This window comes from Trachymyrmex cornetzi, unplaced genomic scaffold (assembly GCF_001594075.2).
Source record: "Trachymyrmex cornetzi isolate Tcor2-1 unplaced genomic scaffold, Tcor1.1 scaffold93, whole genome shotgun sequence".
NCBI classification, from domain to species: domain Eukaryota; kingdom Metazoa; phylum Arthropoda; class Insecta; order Hymenoptera; family Formicidae; genus Trachymyrmex; species Trachymyrmex cornetzi.
Window position 1 is genome coordinate 163,466 of NW_017300278.1, and position 16,475 is coordinate 179,940.

General features: G+C 31.6%; 1 protein-coding gene and 1 long non-coding RNA gene across 2 annotated transcripts in view; one reads left to right on the top strand and one right to left on the bottom strand.

Annotated features, from left to right (window-relative positions):
* The first annotated feature begins 5,799 nt into the window (after nt 1-5,799).
* LOC108769704 (uncharacterized) lies at nt 5,800-7,633 on the top strand. The gene is made up of 3 exons (XR_001940558.1): nt 5,800-5,932; nt 7,275-7,361; nt 7,491-7,633. It is a non-coding gene; the product is annotated as an uncharacterized LOC108769704 (long non-coding RNA).
* Nucleotides 7,634-13,898: 6,265 nt separating this feature from the next.
* The window catches only part of LOC108769699 (uncharacterized), a 6,404-nt gene continuing 3,827 nt past the window's right edge, over nt 13,899-16,475 (bottom strand). Inside the window, exons 3-6 of the mRNA XM_018520819.1 lie at nt 15,487-15,687; nt 14,633-14,829; nt 14,338-14,448; nt 13,899-14,156 (exon numbers count right to left, since the gene is read on the bottom strand). Coding sequence (XP_018376321.1) covers nt 13,899-14,156; nt 14,338-14,448; nt 14,633-14,829; nt 15,487-15,687 — 767 coding nt within the window. The remainder of the gene's footprint in view (nt 14,157-14,337; nt 14,449-14,632; nt 14,830-15,486; nt 15,688-16,475) is intronic.

Here is a 16,475-nt window from a genome sequence, read left to right on the forward strand (position 1 = left end):
AGGAAGGGAGGAGAGTATGACACAAATAATATTTATACTGTTAATATTGTAAAAGAGTATATGGTACGTAAATTATACGATATACCATAGTACCATTATTATATAAATTATTAAATTTACAACATATATATATAATTATATGTTGTAATTGTTACATTTGTTATAAATATCATACGCGTGCGGCTATGAACGTATGAAAGAAAATTCATGACTCATTAAATAATACTAAACGGAAGAATCTAGAGAATTGCATTTTGAAAAAAATTACAAATATCTCAAATCTTCATGTATCCCCGACAGAGTAGTTCTTCCATATGTCAAATGATCGGGATTTAAATTTATTCTTGTTAACTTTGATTAACTTTGGTATTGGCTTTAGCTTTATTAATGTAAACATATTAATTTTATTAGTTTATTTTTTAGCCTTCTAATATAATAATGAAAATAATTATGATTATTAAGATACAATTATATCATTATCTTTTATCTTCATGAAATTTAATAACGCAGAGTAACACTTTATGTCACTTTATGTTACTTCTGTCGAACAAATCTATACAAATTTCATAGAAATCAAATTATTAGGTGTTAAGGTATTCATTCATCTTCCCTTCGAAACAAATCAATTTTGGAGACGAAAAACGGTAGGAATTAAGTTTAACACCTAATATATTGATTGAAACAAAAGCTTATAATTATTCCGGAATTAAACGAGGAATTAAATATGCCAATAAAGTGGTAACGATTAACTCAGGATGAGTTTAAAAAATTTTATATCATACACATATTATAATCATGTTTACGCGTTTTTTCAGCAAGCACAGAAAGAAAAAAGAAATGGGAGGGGGGGAAAGAGAAGGAAAAGAGAAAGAGAAGGAAAGATAGTGAGAAAAAGGCGGAGAGAGCCAAGAGAGTGCGCGAGCGGAGAGGATACCGTTGCATAAGCTATATTTAACCGCACCTGCTGGCGCCAGACTATCCACTCTCGCGCATGCGCTATACGACGTATTTTTCGACGCGACATACTCATTCTCTCTCTTTCTCCCCCTCCCCTGTCGACGCGTTTCGAGCAAGTCTACTGCTCTTCCATCCGGCGAAGGATAAAAACATACTATTGCGGCTCGCTATTCATATTCCGGAATGAGGTACATTAAACGTCGTATATGCCTCTACAATTAAACACTTTTGTCATTGTATATACCTAGCTATTCATACATCCATCAAAGTGATAATGACTTTTGATTAAGTATCTAAAGCCTAAAGGAGCAGCTTAGCGTCAGACTGCTCCTAATTCTAACAATGGATCTATACATGAAGATAATCCGCAAAATGTATAGCTTTTTTATAGAAAATACTTGTGAAAAGCCTTAAAAAAAATGTATCTAAAATCTATCTTTAAACTCTAGATTTCACATTTTTATACACGTGAAATACAGCTGTTTCGTTGTTAAGCACAGCTATAATATTTAACCAAGGATAGATGTAAATCAGCCAATGCGAGATACAATATTTAAGATGAGAATTTCTCTATCTAATTTAGACTGAGTATTTGATGTTTTCAGACTCTTATTTCGAAATGGATAGGAGAAACGTAATCGAAACGCGCACTATATCACTATATGTATATACAGTTATATACAAATTTTCGTGAATAAAAATGTGAATTCTCTCGGGTTATTCAGAGATATATAAGATGAATAAAAAAACTATCAAATAAGGGTGATGCGATGAAACAAATATGATATGAGACGGGAATGACCTTAGGGAACTGCTTTATAACGTAGTTAATTTAATTAAACACCACGCCATCAGTACTGGGTGCGCCGTTTATTACAGCAAAATTTGCCCAATACAGAGGTGAAAACTATTCCATTTTGTCAAATAATATGCATTTTCTTCTGAAATTATTACTTGAAATTGCGTTCCAAAAATAAAATTTTAAGATTATGCAACATTTATTTAGTTTTAGTCATTTAAATAATTTAGTTTAAGAAACATTAAGAAAATGTATTATATTTTTTATAAATTTGGATTTGTATCACGTCACGTTCATAGTCATTTTCAAAAATTATATACTGACATTTTAGAAATTTTTTAAAACGTTGCGCTTAATTAAAAAATAATGCAAATCAAGCATAAACGTTACTAATTACTTATTCTTTGCGCGTTTAATCTAATTCGATATTTATCTTCTTTATTCGTTTATGAACTATGTTAAAACCACGTGGCAATGATGTTATCTCTTGATTACGTAATTGATAATGAGTTACCCGACATCGACATTTCGACCTGACATCGTGCCGAAAATATTATTTTTCGTTGTCAATATATTTTTTACATTCTTGTATCTTAGATACAAAAAGAACAAAGAAAATAAATATGCACATTTCATATAAATATGTACGCTCCAAATACTTTACGTTCCAAAAAACCAACTTGAAATAACGATAATTATAATAATAGAATATTAACATTAAAAATTATATTCACGTAATATAATATGTAATTTGCAATATAATATATACAGATGTTATTCATATATAAATAAGTAAACCATTCTGATTAACAAATTTTATACTTGTAATTATTTCGTAAATTACCTCTTATATATTTCACATTTTTTTCATTTTACACAAAAAAATTACATTTTGACAATATAAAAAATAAATAAATATATCATTATCATAATTAATATCACATTTAATGAAATTTCTCTGATTTATTGTAATATCTAAAAAATTCTTGAAAATAAGTATTTATAAATTATATAAATCTAAAAATATTAAAAAAAAAAATACAATATAAATGGCTTATTCCACGTGCGCAAGATAGTATTAGCGATATCGATTATTTAAAATGAATTATATATAGTCAGATATCATAAACGTTTCGATCTGTTCACACATTAGATCATTATCAATATTAATAGAATTTAAATACACACAAACATCCTAGCGTCATTATGTAATGTTTCGCAATTTCATACAATTTGTCATTATAAATTATAAGATTCATACAAAGTCTCACTTATTCAGACCAATATCACATATTTGTTGTCCTGTCATATTCTTAGTTACTGAATGATTACTTCTATTGTTCTTCTCTAATGGATCATCAGAAATCATTCCGAATCGTGTCTCCTTATTGTAAAACATAACTTATGTCCATCCAACAATCCGCATAAAAAAAAAATTTCAACAATTGGACAAACAATTACCTGGTTCTATAGATCAAACAAAAAATTTTTTTAATAAATAAATAAATAAAAATATTATATAAATCTAAAAATATTACACGTATGCGCTAAAATTACACATTTATAAGTTTTTAAAATCAGTCATATATAAATTAAAAATAAAACCTTAAAAGATTATAAAATCACGCATAAAATTCTAAATTATATACCGTAGATTAGAGAAGAAGCAAAATTAATATAAAAAGAGGAAAGAAAAAGAAAAAAATACTATCATAAATAGGAGATGTAAAACTGTAAAACAAAGTGGGACAAGGTGATTTATTCTTCTCACATAAAAAATCAAATATTTCGGAAAACAGTAATTATTTTAAGTATATCAATTTCTTGTTAAAACATTTAGTGTATGTACACACACACACACACGCGCGCGCGCGCGCGCACACACACACACATGCACACGCGCAAACACGCACGCGCACGCACACACACACACACACGCACGCACGCACGCATACATATTTAAGTGAATAAAAAATATAGCATTTAAAATAATTTACTTTTTACAATTTTTAAAAGATGATCTATTGAAACCCAAGATAGTAACAGAAAATTCACATTTTAAAAATTCAAAGGACTTTCTAAATTTATCTTTAGACGTAAGACGTTTATTTTAGGATACAAGAAAAATGTGTAAAATATTTTTTCTTAGTCCAATAGATGCTATCGATATGTTTTATATCTTATCATCAAAGTCACAAACTTCTCAAAAGCAAATAATTTTAATCAATAAAAATTTTTAAATAAATTATAAGCTGTATCAGATCGACAATTATTCGACTATCATAAATTAATGTACATGACTTGGAAATTTATAAATTAAGTTTTAAATAAAAAAAAAAGTTATTTTTACTGTTTTATTATTTATTGTACTGCAAAGAATGTTTATTAAAAAGAATAATTCATTGCTATACATGTAATAACAGAATAATATTCGAAATGCGCGATTTATCTCGCGGTGAAACACATTTAGAAAAAACAGAAAATTTATTTAAGGAAAAATAATTAATCTATTTGAAACTAAAAGTGAATACTCCGAAATTGTAAGAAAAATGTATGTAAACTAACTACGTTCGACAGAAAACCAGCTTTGTAACTGTTGTAAAATTCTTTAATATGATTGGTTCTTGCTCTTAATTCCTCACTGAATCTAAATGTATAAACCAGTTATACTGAAGAATCTTACAACAATTGGTAAGCTGCTTTTTCCGTTGAACGCAATCACTCTCGCTTGGGCGGCAAATACCGATTAGGTTTATATTTCGGCTCCGGTCACAATCTTCACTTATCGGACGACAAAGAGTATAGGATATTTACCAGATAGTTGTGCGCACACATTACGCCACTGAAGATCGATAGGTCGGTTGCTCGAGGAGGAAAACGACGACATGGCGCCCGTTCTTTGGTGCATGGAGTCTGATACACCCAGATACGCGTCTTGCTTGTGTCGTCGTCGTCGTCGCCGTCGCCGTCATTGTCGTCATCATCATCATCATCATTGTCGTCGTTGTATCATGAACGCCTCGCGATCTCGTATGAAACGTCCGCGACGGACTCCACCCTCTTCGCTTGTCGGGGAGATTTGTGGTTCATCGAGAGTCACGCTGGGAGGAAGGCGAGAAGGAGGAAGGGAGGGAGGGAGGGGATTGCGACGTCCATTGCGCGAGTCGCGCGCGCAGGCCTAAAAAGCGCACTGTCAGCCGGAAACGTGTAGCACACGATATCCAAGAGGAGGAGGAGGAGGAGGAAGAGGAGGTAGAAAGATGGCGAGGAGCAAAGAAGAGGTAGAAGAGGTAGGAAAAGAGAAGGTAGAAGCGATGAAGGAGGAAGAGAGGAGGGTAGACAGAGAGGCCTTGGCAGCGGATCAGGCTAAACTCCAAGATAGAAAGCTCACACTCTCTTCAATCGTCCAAAAGTTGATTATCTTCCGACGAGCGAAGAATGTTACTAGTTTCTCTTCGTTTACTTACGTACTTAACAATTCAACATTACGCCATGAATGAAGATGCAAAAAAAACCTGAAGAATGCGAAGTGAGACGAGATGGAACGAGACGAGACGAGACGAGACGAAATGAGACGAATAGGAACGAACGGGAATGATACGAGACGAATAGAAACGATCAGAAACGAGGCGAGACAAATAGAGATGAAGAGCGAAGAAATGAGACGACGAAGAGAGACAAGATGAAGGAAAATGAAGAGAACCGAGGCAAGGCAAGGCGAGGCGAGAACTGCAAGGAGAAGGAAAAAACCGACTAAACACAAACGATAACCACACACTTCGGTCGATCGAAGCGAACTGAGCGGCCGCGTTGTGCGTTGGCCGGCTGGCAACGCACCGTCGGCTTCCCCTTCCATCGTGTTGCGCGCGTCCCCACCAGGGTGCTGTGACCGTCGTAACTTACCCCCATCGCAGCGGCGCCGTTGCCCGTTACCCGCGTTACCGCACTCTTTCACTACCGCGCTACGTTGCCTATATGTTGTTTATAGGGGAAGCGCGCGCGCGCGGAAGCATGCGATGTCGAGTCGAGACTCGAGAACTCCAGAAGGCAGAACTGGCAGAAGGCGAACGCCGCGGTCCGGCGTGTTGCCAGTGTTGCCTGTGTTGGCACTGTTGGCGATGTTGGCGATGTTGGCATGGCAAAGCAGGCAAAGGCAAAGGCTGAAGTCGAAGGGAGGTAAGGCTGGTAAGGGGTGAAGGGAAGAGCCGGTGTCTCACGCGGTTTCGGCGACGCGAGGATTGGTTGGCCGTGAATGGCGCAGGTGGCGGCCGGCCGGCCTGTGGCGGGCCGGGGCAATGACTGCATTTACGTGCCATCGTGTACACGCATTAAGAGAATCGAAGGCGCGATATCCTTTGCAACATATTTTGTTAAATATTCCGTCCTAACATACAGGCGAAATGCATTCTTTCCAATTCGTAGCGATTCGAAAGAAAAAGTAACAAATGTTTGTACGCTCTTCTCTTGTTTCACTTTTATTTTAAATTATTTTTAATTTCTCCAAATTTTGCTCCCATTTTTTATCATTTCCAAATTACTATATGTTTATGCCCTACTTTTGATTTTGTTCATATATTTAAGATTATACGAATAAATAACAATAGTATTAATAAATTATTATTTATAACGCTTTTAAAAGAAAATATATTTTACTGGTAATATACTGAAAACAATTAGTAAGTTATTAAGATAATAAACTTATGTGATAATAATATAATAATTTATTGTCGACATATTAAACAATGTAAATAAAATTATTATAATTCACGAAGAAGATGAAGCAATCTCTAAATGAAGTTAGTCGAAACTCCGTTTAGGGTTTGCCTTTGGTTCATCCAAATTTGGATTGGTCCACCGCTTCAGAACCGGTTTGCATCTCTGATTCCGGCCACAGTAATACATATACTATATTTTATAACAATATATTATAGCTTATTACGTTGCGTATTTATTCATTAACTTATACAAACACATCGCTGTAAATGGAGTTTTTTTTTAAATATACTGTTTCTACTGAATTAGTTATATTCCAACGGTATAACACTAGTTTAGTGTTACCATTTATAGTCACGTATGGCCTGATATGGCATGTTATAAAAATATACATATGATATATTTTTTATTAGACATTTTTCTGAAAAATTGCGTTTCAAATGTTTATTTTTTTTTTTATAGAAATAATTTATTGTAATAATTGTGTTGAATGTTAGAGTAAGCTTTTCGTATTTCTTTAAGTATATTTAAAATTGTGGCTTGCTATTTCATAATTTATTAAATTGTTTGGCACATTTTAAAGATCCTTTGTGAAATTTTCTAGAGAATAGTTAGCGGATTCTCTTTCATAACTTTCATATTTTGTTGCTTTTCCATGGCAACTTTATTATAATTCATAATATATATAATAAGCGTTTTTAATTTTTATTATGATGATTTGCGTCTAAATATTACTTATGTATATATGTGACATCTAAATGTCACCACGCCCCTTGATCAGCAGGTTAAACATGCTTTCTTGCAGGATCGCTGTGCGTGCGTTCCAATAATTAAACACACACACAGGACCGCCCAGTGTCGTAGGACTCTTGTCGTAAGGCTTCAATTATTGGTAAAGCTTGTTTCAATTTGCGCTCGAATTTGCGTGCAGAGTCGAATAACGAAAACAGAGTTCTCAAAAATAGAATTATTATATATATAATAGTTTTTGAAATTCAAATATTCTGCTTTCCGATTACAGCTAATCGTCGAGCGTCAATCACGTGACCAATACGAATAAATGATTGAACGCACGATACGCACGGGGTAAAAGCAAACAGTGGCAAAGAGATAGCGAAAGTGGACATTCGGTATACTTTCAGTTGTTATTTGTTACTAATTACTCTGTCCTCCAAGAAATGTATATATTTTATTATACATAGAATCAAGTACAAACAATGTAAAATGTAAAATAAGATGGAAAATGAAGCGTAAAGTCAAATTAAACTTTTATTGAATTATAATAAAATATGCAGTTACATTAAGTTCAATGAAAGAAAATAAAGTAAAGTAAAATAAAATGAACAAAGAGAGTGTAATGAGAAATAAAATGCAACAAAATGAAAAAATAAAATAAAATAAAATAAAAATATATAAAGTAGAGGACAAACAATAGAGCAGTAAAAGACCTTTTTCCGTTTGAGCAAGCAGTCTTTACATTAAATCTTAACGAGCCTGATCTTATATTAACGTGTCATTTTGTTGACCTAGAATCTCGTTTTCGTCATATTATCATTTTACATAACCGATGCACTTATAACCGTTTAACGTCAATAATCTTATCGACCTATCCCGACCCCGACAACCCCGTAATGCTAGCCTGTAACCTAAATTCAAAAAATGTTATCAAAACGACGCATTCATCATTCGTCCTTCTTACGAAATAGGGCCAGAGGCTTCGGTGATAACAGTACAGCAAAATAAATTTGATGCGCAGAGCAAGAATGATGGATAATATGTGTAAAGATCATCGTATAAAACTCATATCAAGTTGCTTCATGTTATATTTTGTACTTGCAAGCAGATAAAAGATGATATAATAATTATTTCAGTTCTTTTACAAGTTATACTTAATCTTTTTTGAGAAAATTGTAATGTCAAACTTATGAAAATATTTCGTTTGTAATAATTTACTTGTTAGGATAGTCGATAATAGACAACAGACACTTTTCTCTTTTTAAAAACTTACTACTGTGGAAGAATATACTTTAAGCTCGAAATTAATTGTACGTTAAACAAAGTCAGATATTTGCCGACCCGAAGAGACCCGCGCTGTTCACATGCAAATGCACTTTTCCTATGCGAGCGACTGTATTCATCATGAATATATGGAAGCGCGCGTGATTTCGTAATACCTCACCTATCGTCACACCATGTACAAAGACTGTTTGAAAACCTTGTCGATAAATTGCCAAGACGTAAAACTCAAATGGGCAATCTTAGACAGAAAAATATTTAACAAACATTACAGTAATATCCTAGAGTGATACTAATATTTTACAATTTACGATTTTAATATCAACGATCATTAATAGATTCTTTGATCACAATTTGCAATACATCCTTTTTTTTCTACAAGTATGTCAGAGGAAATTATTACATTTATGCTGTACTTATTTTTACAACTTATATACGTACGTGTATATATCTACCAAATATTCGTAATCACTTAATTCCAATGATGATGTATTATTCGATAAATAATTGTTTTCTTATATATATAAGCGGAAATGTGATAAGAAACGACGTACCTCTATTGTTATTGCTAGTTTCAAATTTGTTATATAATATATTAATATTATAAGAGGAGTATTAAAAAAAATATATTAATTAATTTTATATGCGAGACATGTACGTGGCAATGAAAATATAGACTTGCACAAACGTAAAAGCTTTAAGTGGTCTTAATACTTTAAAGGAGACACTTACCTACGGCATTTGTCCCGTTTCGAATTTCCAATCATTGTTTATCGTTGTACCGATACCATACAAGTTAAAATTTATGAGACTATTGCTAATCTCTTTGGCATATAATAGGATTTTTTAATATTCTGAATTATCAGAGCCTACAGAGGAATGATTCAAGACGAGACTTACTTCATAAAGTGTATTAGTAGGCCACGACGAAAATATATACCAGGCGTCTCGGCTAATAGTAGCCGAGCGATGGCATTGACCGCCATATTCTTAGTAGTTTTCGAAGTAACATTTAGAGAGCGAATTTTGTTCCTAATCTTTCCTTCTCTCTATTATTCTTTTCCTCTAGCTTCTTCTCTTTCCTGTAGGTATCGAAAAGTTAGAGAACCTTCAGAATCTTTTATCTCATGTTAACTATGCGCGCGTGAGATTGGTGCAACGAAATTGTTCCTATGGAACAAATATTCCTTTTATACAATAACAATGACAATTTTTTATGAATGAATATACATATATACTGTTTCGATGTAATATTTGTATTTTTTACACATTAATTTCATATGTACACGCGCGTGTAACTTAAACATTTGTTTGTATTTATAATAATGTCTGCTTATATACATATTATACTTGGATTATATATTTGGAATAAAAAATGGTCAATTCGATTTGATGGCGGCTCGTCTCGGATCTATCTCTTGCTCGATGACCTGTGGTCCAACGTGGTCATGCGTTGATATCTTTCGCATAGTTTATACACTTTCTACGCTCATTCGCTACTCACTGTCACCGAAAAAAACCGATAACCCGAGATATGTTCGCCCGGGTACACGCGTCTCGTTATCACCGTTGCTCCCGTGACTTCGGTTTCAAATCGTGTTGCTAGGCAAGCATAAGATTGAGATTTCTACGTTCGAAATCTCGTTATTTCGTCATTGTCTCAAAAAATCGATTTGTCACGTTACATTCGTTTTAACTATGTGAATTTGTCAATTAATTATCCTCTACACTCTTTTATTATAATTTCACCAAAAATTAGTATTAATTTAGATAAGAACGTTTATACGTTAAAATTAATTTGTAGCGATAGTCGTACATAATATAATAATCTGAGACGATAATCTGAGTTCAGAAAATAAGAACAAAACTTGTGAATATGATTTTAACTTCTTTTCTGATAAGATTTTTCAAGAATTTCCAAGATTTATTTTTAAGAGAAATGTAAAATACGACAATATTATATAAAAGATATGTCGAAGATGTGTGATGTAACGCGTGAAAGACAAGTGCGGGCGCTTTCAAAGTTGCTTCATACGGCCCTTCCCCGATGGGATACGCGACACTCGAAAAGATTACACTCTTTCCTTCCCCTTCTCTACCACACGAGTACTTTTCATTTTCATTTTGTCGTTATGTTCTCTTTCGCCCCCTCGGTTCTCCAAGATAGACCGCAACTATAATTAGCTCTCCCCTTTTTTTTATTACGCTTTGTAAACGCGTTCGCTCGAGATCAACGCGGTTGCCAATGGCGTAACAATCAATTTTCGGTCCCCTTAAGCAGAATAGTAAAGAAACGATTTTCTTATGAAGGTATACAAAATGAATTATTAAGAAAAGAATTATATATGTATAAAAGAAAAAAACGTATAGAAAAATCTTTTGAAGGGAGACTCGCACAAACGTAGCTCTCGATTGATGTTATATATCTTATACTGTAATATTTATTATATAAAATGCGCATTATTATAATGTATAATACATCGTATTTTATTTTTGCGTAACGTATGGACACAAAAAATTGAATTCTACAGAAATTATAATGGAATCTTAGGAGGATTGATTATATAGCTATACATATATATAGTTTGGAAACTGTGTGATGATGGGGGCGTAGGTCGTTGACAAACATGGGAGTGCCATAGATAGAGGATCGATGGCAAAAAGAGAGAAAGATAGTTTAAGAGAGGACCTCTTCTACATCGTTTGGCCATTCCCTTCATAAACGGGCGTGGCCCTTAGATTGTGTGCCTTAGATTGTCGTAACGTATAATTTCCGTTTCTATGGAAAATTACATTTCAGGAAAAGAATTTTTAATTAATGTTTCCAAGTTTTATAGATGAAAAAAATTTTCTCAATTTCGGACACAAATTTTATTAAGAGCTGCGTTGATGATGCGCTACATTTTCCTTTTCGTAATTTTAGAGATTAAAATTAAATTATTATGTCGTTGAGATAACGGAAATGCGAAGTTTCGCATGCAACAAAACCAACCCCATAGTTGGTTTATATTTATTCGCGCATTTTGTAAATCGTTTTAATATAACGGACTTATTAAAACGCGTGAAATAGATACGCGAAAAGAGAGTCAATGAGCGGAAACCAACCGATTGTACGCGCATATAAGCAATTGTAAATCGCTATGTTAATATCGCTGCCGGGGTTCACCGGGGTCGCGCCGGGTCATCATGACGTCAGCGGATACCGCGTCTCACCGTTGTTCGACGAGCTAATATACGCTCTACGTATGAGCATATCGACAGCACCAATAAAAAATATATCGCAACTATATTTTTGCTTTTAATTCAGATACAATCATTTTCTAATATTATTTTAGTATTTAGCATGTCATAGAAAAAAACCATCCATATTTGTGACCCCAATTACCTATTTTATATATATATGTGTATGTATATATATATATATATATATATAGAATAACTTGATGTTAATTTAATATTCCGTTACTACTGCGCTTCTAAACAAATTTGCAAAATTATTATCTTTCAGAATTGTAATCATTCTTATGTCACTTTTAAAGGATTACAATATTTCACACAAATTGCAAATTATAACCCAAACAACACAAAGTCTAAAATTATGATATAAGACACCTTTAAGTCGTCTTTTAGACGCAAAAAACATCCTATGACCTGATTTTAGATACTTTTTATTGTCTGGGAATATTCAGTTAGATATATCACTAAAATTTTTAACTTTTAAAATATATAAATATATAAGAATTAAGATACAAATAGATGATCTCTTTTTTCAATTTTTTTCCAAATTCTTTGTTATAATTCTTTTCAGTTCTTTATATACTATATTAGTATTTAATATAATTTTCTATAAAATTAATTATGTCTTTTTTTAAATTTAAATATATCTATAATATTATCCAATGTTTTCCCTTCTCTTCATAATTTTTTAAAAAACTTCTAAATTTCATATATTTTTCCAACATTATTATAGCGGCTCGTTTTGTTACCTCATTTTTGCGATAATTTATGACAGCTTTGAGCAATTAATTCATTCATGTATAATACATTGTTAGAACAATTCAATCATGTTCAAGTTTCGCCCTCTGTCCTACATTTCTCATTAAGAACTACGTATATACATGAATGAGGTAATCTGTCGGTTTTATATCGATAAAGTAGATTTCTTATTTTTTTAATGTGTTCTTCTCTGTTTACTCTTTCTAGAATTAAAATGTAAATCATATACGCTTTACGTACAATTAAACGCTATCTGACAGAATTGAAAAATTTAAAAATATTCCATATTGTTTATTTTTATTTGCCATTTTATTTACTATTTTACATGTTATCTTTATATCGATGTCTAATAATGTGTATTCGCTATTATATATTATTAGTATTATTCACTATTATCGATATATGATTACCAGAGTCCGGATCGCAATGCTATTTATTCCCACTCCAAGCGCCGCGCGCCGCGACAAGCAGTGCCGTCTAGATACCGAAGACAGAGAATGGACTGCACGATCGATGTGTCAAAATGGTCGACAGGGATGAGAGAGAGGGACCGTGGCACAGACGGCCATCTCTATCTCTTTCCATTCAATGGTATAAATGGGAGAGAGAATGAGAGGGAGATTGGCCGTCTCCCACACGGTCCCTCTCTCTCTCTCATTATTGTCGACCACATTTGATACATTACTTAGATACGGATCGCGCAGTTCATTCTCTATGTCTTTGTCTAGATACCAAAGTAGCGTATTCCTTTGATCTGAGCTGAAATGCCGACAGCCTTCCTATTGGCTATTTCGACCGCCATTTCGATTTAATTGTCTCTAGTCCAATAAGCGCTTAGTATTATTGGTATAAGGTATGGTTAGTAGGTCCAAAATCGCTATCTTTTCTAGTATCTAGAGCTTTATGCCGTCTTAGCGCCACCGCTACCATCTAGAGGTGTGTTCGGGAAGACGCTATTAGTGTTATTGCGTCATTCTATCCTTGTTTTACGTTTAATAAATTATGAAAATAGAACGATACAATTAAATAGCGCTAGTAGCATCTCCCCAAAAACGTACTAAAGTACCAAATGGGACATCATCGCATATAGTAAAGAAACAAAGATAAAATATAATTAATATAATACGTACAAGAACTTTATTAAATACCGATAGAAAATACAAGTAATAGTAGTGTTATTGTTATTGAGTAGTTGAAAAATACAAATTAGTTATTGAGTATATGTATAGTTGAAAAATACAAATTATAATGTTCATTATTTCTTAAGACTCATGAGTCATTGTCATAAGTCTATAAGAAATAATGTACATATAAAACTTTAAAGTTTTAATTAAAAACTTTTTAAACTAAATATCTATAAAATTTGTTTTTATAAAGCACAAAAAGATATGTAAATATATATTCGTAGAAATGTAATTTATAAAAATTTGTTTTCCATGTAACGTCTATTTTTTAAACAAAACTCCTTTAAAGTTATACGTTTTGAAGGTGGTGTACAGGGAATTTCATTATCTTCCTCCTCGTCCAATTGACTTACAGATTCTTGCATATTCTTCAGGCGCGAAATATAACTAAATCTTTGCAATCTTTCGAATATCGATAATGGAATTGCGCTTTGTGCCAAAGTATAAGCTTTTTCTAGCAGTTTCTTATCGTTCATTTTGTAAAATTTGTTCTATTTAAACAATTAAATAATAAAATTAATAAATAAAAATTCAAAGACAAAAATAATAGAGAATATAATTAAACAATAGAAGGAAATATTATTATATTATAAATTAATGAAAATCTCGAATAATAATATCCTTAAATATTTTTAAATCTTTTTCATAAATAAATAAATAAATATATGATACCTTTTTCATAATAGTGCTTTTCTTATATTTTGCGAAAGCTTTGATACTTCTGGGATTAAGCCAAACATGTTGAATAATATCATCTTTAAAGAATGTCACATGATATTTTACCTACACAAGCATTATTCATTATATTATAATACATTAATTTCGTAATCTTGATGAAGTTGTAACAAATTAATTAAATTAATTAAAAATTAAAAATGTTAAATTTATTAAATAAATGTAAATGTATTTAAAATAAATAAAATTTTAATTACTTTACATATATGTATTTATATTTTCTAGAACTTACAGGGATTATTGATGGTTCTTTTAATTCATAATATCGTAAAGTCTCAGGACAATCGTCTACGATTGCGGGCCACCATGGATAACCATGCATATGAGCCCATACAAGACTTCCGCTATTATATTTATTTTCTATTAAATCTTGTTCTACTGCCTCCGTTATTGGCACTTCCGGTAAGAGACAAGAAGCAATAGTTGTATCTATATTATAAGTATCTTTATATTTAATTCTTTATTTATATATTAGATATATATATATTAAATTATACCGTTGTGTATATTTTATTATAATTATATATAAGTAATATTAATTACTTTAAATGAAATCCTTTTGGTGATAAAATATAATATAACTTAATATTGTACATATATGTATCGATTAATATATACAAGGTGTCCCATTTTAACTTTACTGTCGAAATAACTAAAAAGTTTTACGAAAAAATAACTAGAGACAAAACATTTAGGTACTTCGAGAAGGCTCTAATCTGATGGATTAGATTTTTCGAGGATAAATAATATTATAAGATGTTCCTATATTTAAAAAATCGAGTTGAATCTAATTGGGCCCAACGATCGATAAGCTTCAAACCGAAAATTTAATTAATGCAAATCTTATTTTGAGTTTGTAACAAATGTCTTTTAATTATTTGAAAAAATCGACTTGAGTTTGATTGATTCCAACACCTGTTCTAGACTGGAAATCTAATTAATTCATCAGATACTGCCCTCAAAACAATAAAAGTTTAATTTTTAGTTATTTTTTTTATAAAAAGCTTTTTAATCATTTTGATGGCAAAGTTAAAATGAACACCCTGTATATGTCAATGTATTCATAATATAGTAGTAAACACATACTTGAGTTCATTTTACAATACCAAAGTTTTGGTACATCTACAGGATCATGGAAATCTTCACAATATCGCAACTTTTTGCAAGTTTTCCTACAGCATTGGATGAATACACCTATGTCTCTTTGCGGTTGTAACCATAATAATATATCTTCTTTACTCATTTTTACATCCGCACTTATTGTATCCGTATTTTGCATATGTAATACTGTTAACAAAAAAGTAGATATTTTGCATATTTATAAGTTTTGCTATTCGAGTTTGTTTTTTGTTTATTCGTGAACAATATTAAAACATATAAAGTAAAGCGTTTAGGGTGAAAGGGTATACTTTTCAATATCGAAGTACATATTATAAGATGTCGGAGCCAGAAGGCATTTGTTTGTGCACACATGAATGTTTGTTACCATCGTTGCATATGCAAGATAATTATTTGATTATCAAAATAAATGTTTTCATTATATACATATATACTATATGTATATATATATATATATATACACGTAAATATATGTATGCATTAAATATATATATATACTACGTATACTTAAGTAAATATTTACATATTTATTTAATTAAAAACTATAATGTAATAACAATTGTATTAGAACTTGTTACAAGAAAATATATTATACACCCTTTTATATATTTTATAATCTTTTCTTATATACATGTCCATCATTGTAATAATTACCATTATTACAGTGACACTTATTTAATCATTAACATAATTCTATGATTAATATGATTCTATACGAGTATATATATATGACGATTGTGGCGCAAAGCGAAGCGTGACTGCTTTCCTGTGTCAAAGATCCAAAGTTTAAATTTTTCCAGAACATCAAATTTTGATTCCCACCATTCGGAAAGCAATGGCAAATCTCTCCGAGAGTATTTTTGCCATCGCCATTCGGATTTGGCGTGTTAAAAACTGTAGGTCCTATATATATATATATATATATATATATATATATATATATATATATGTATAAG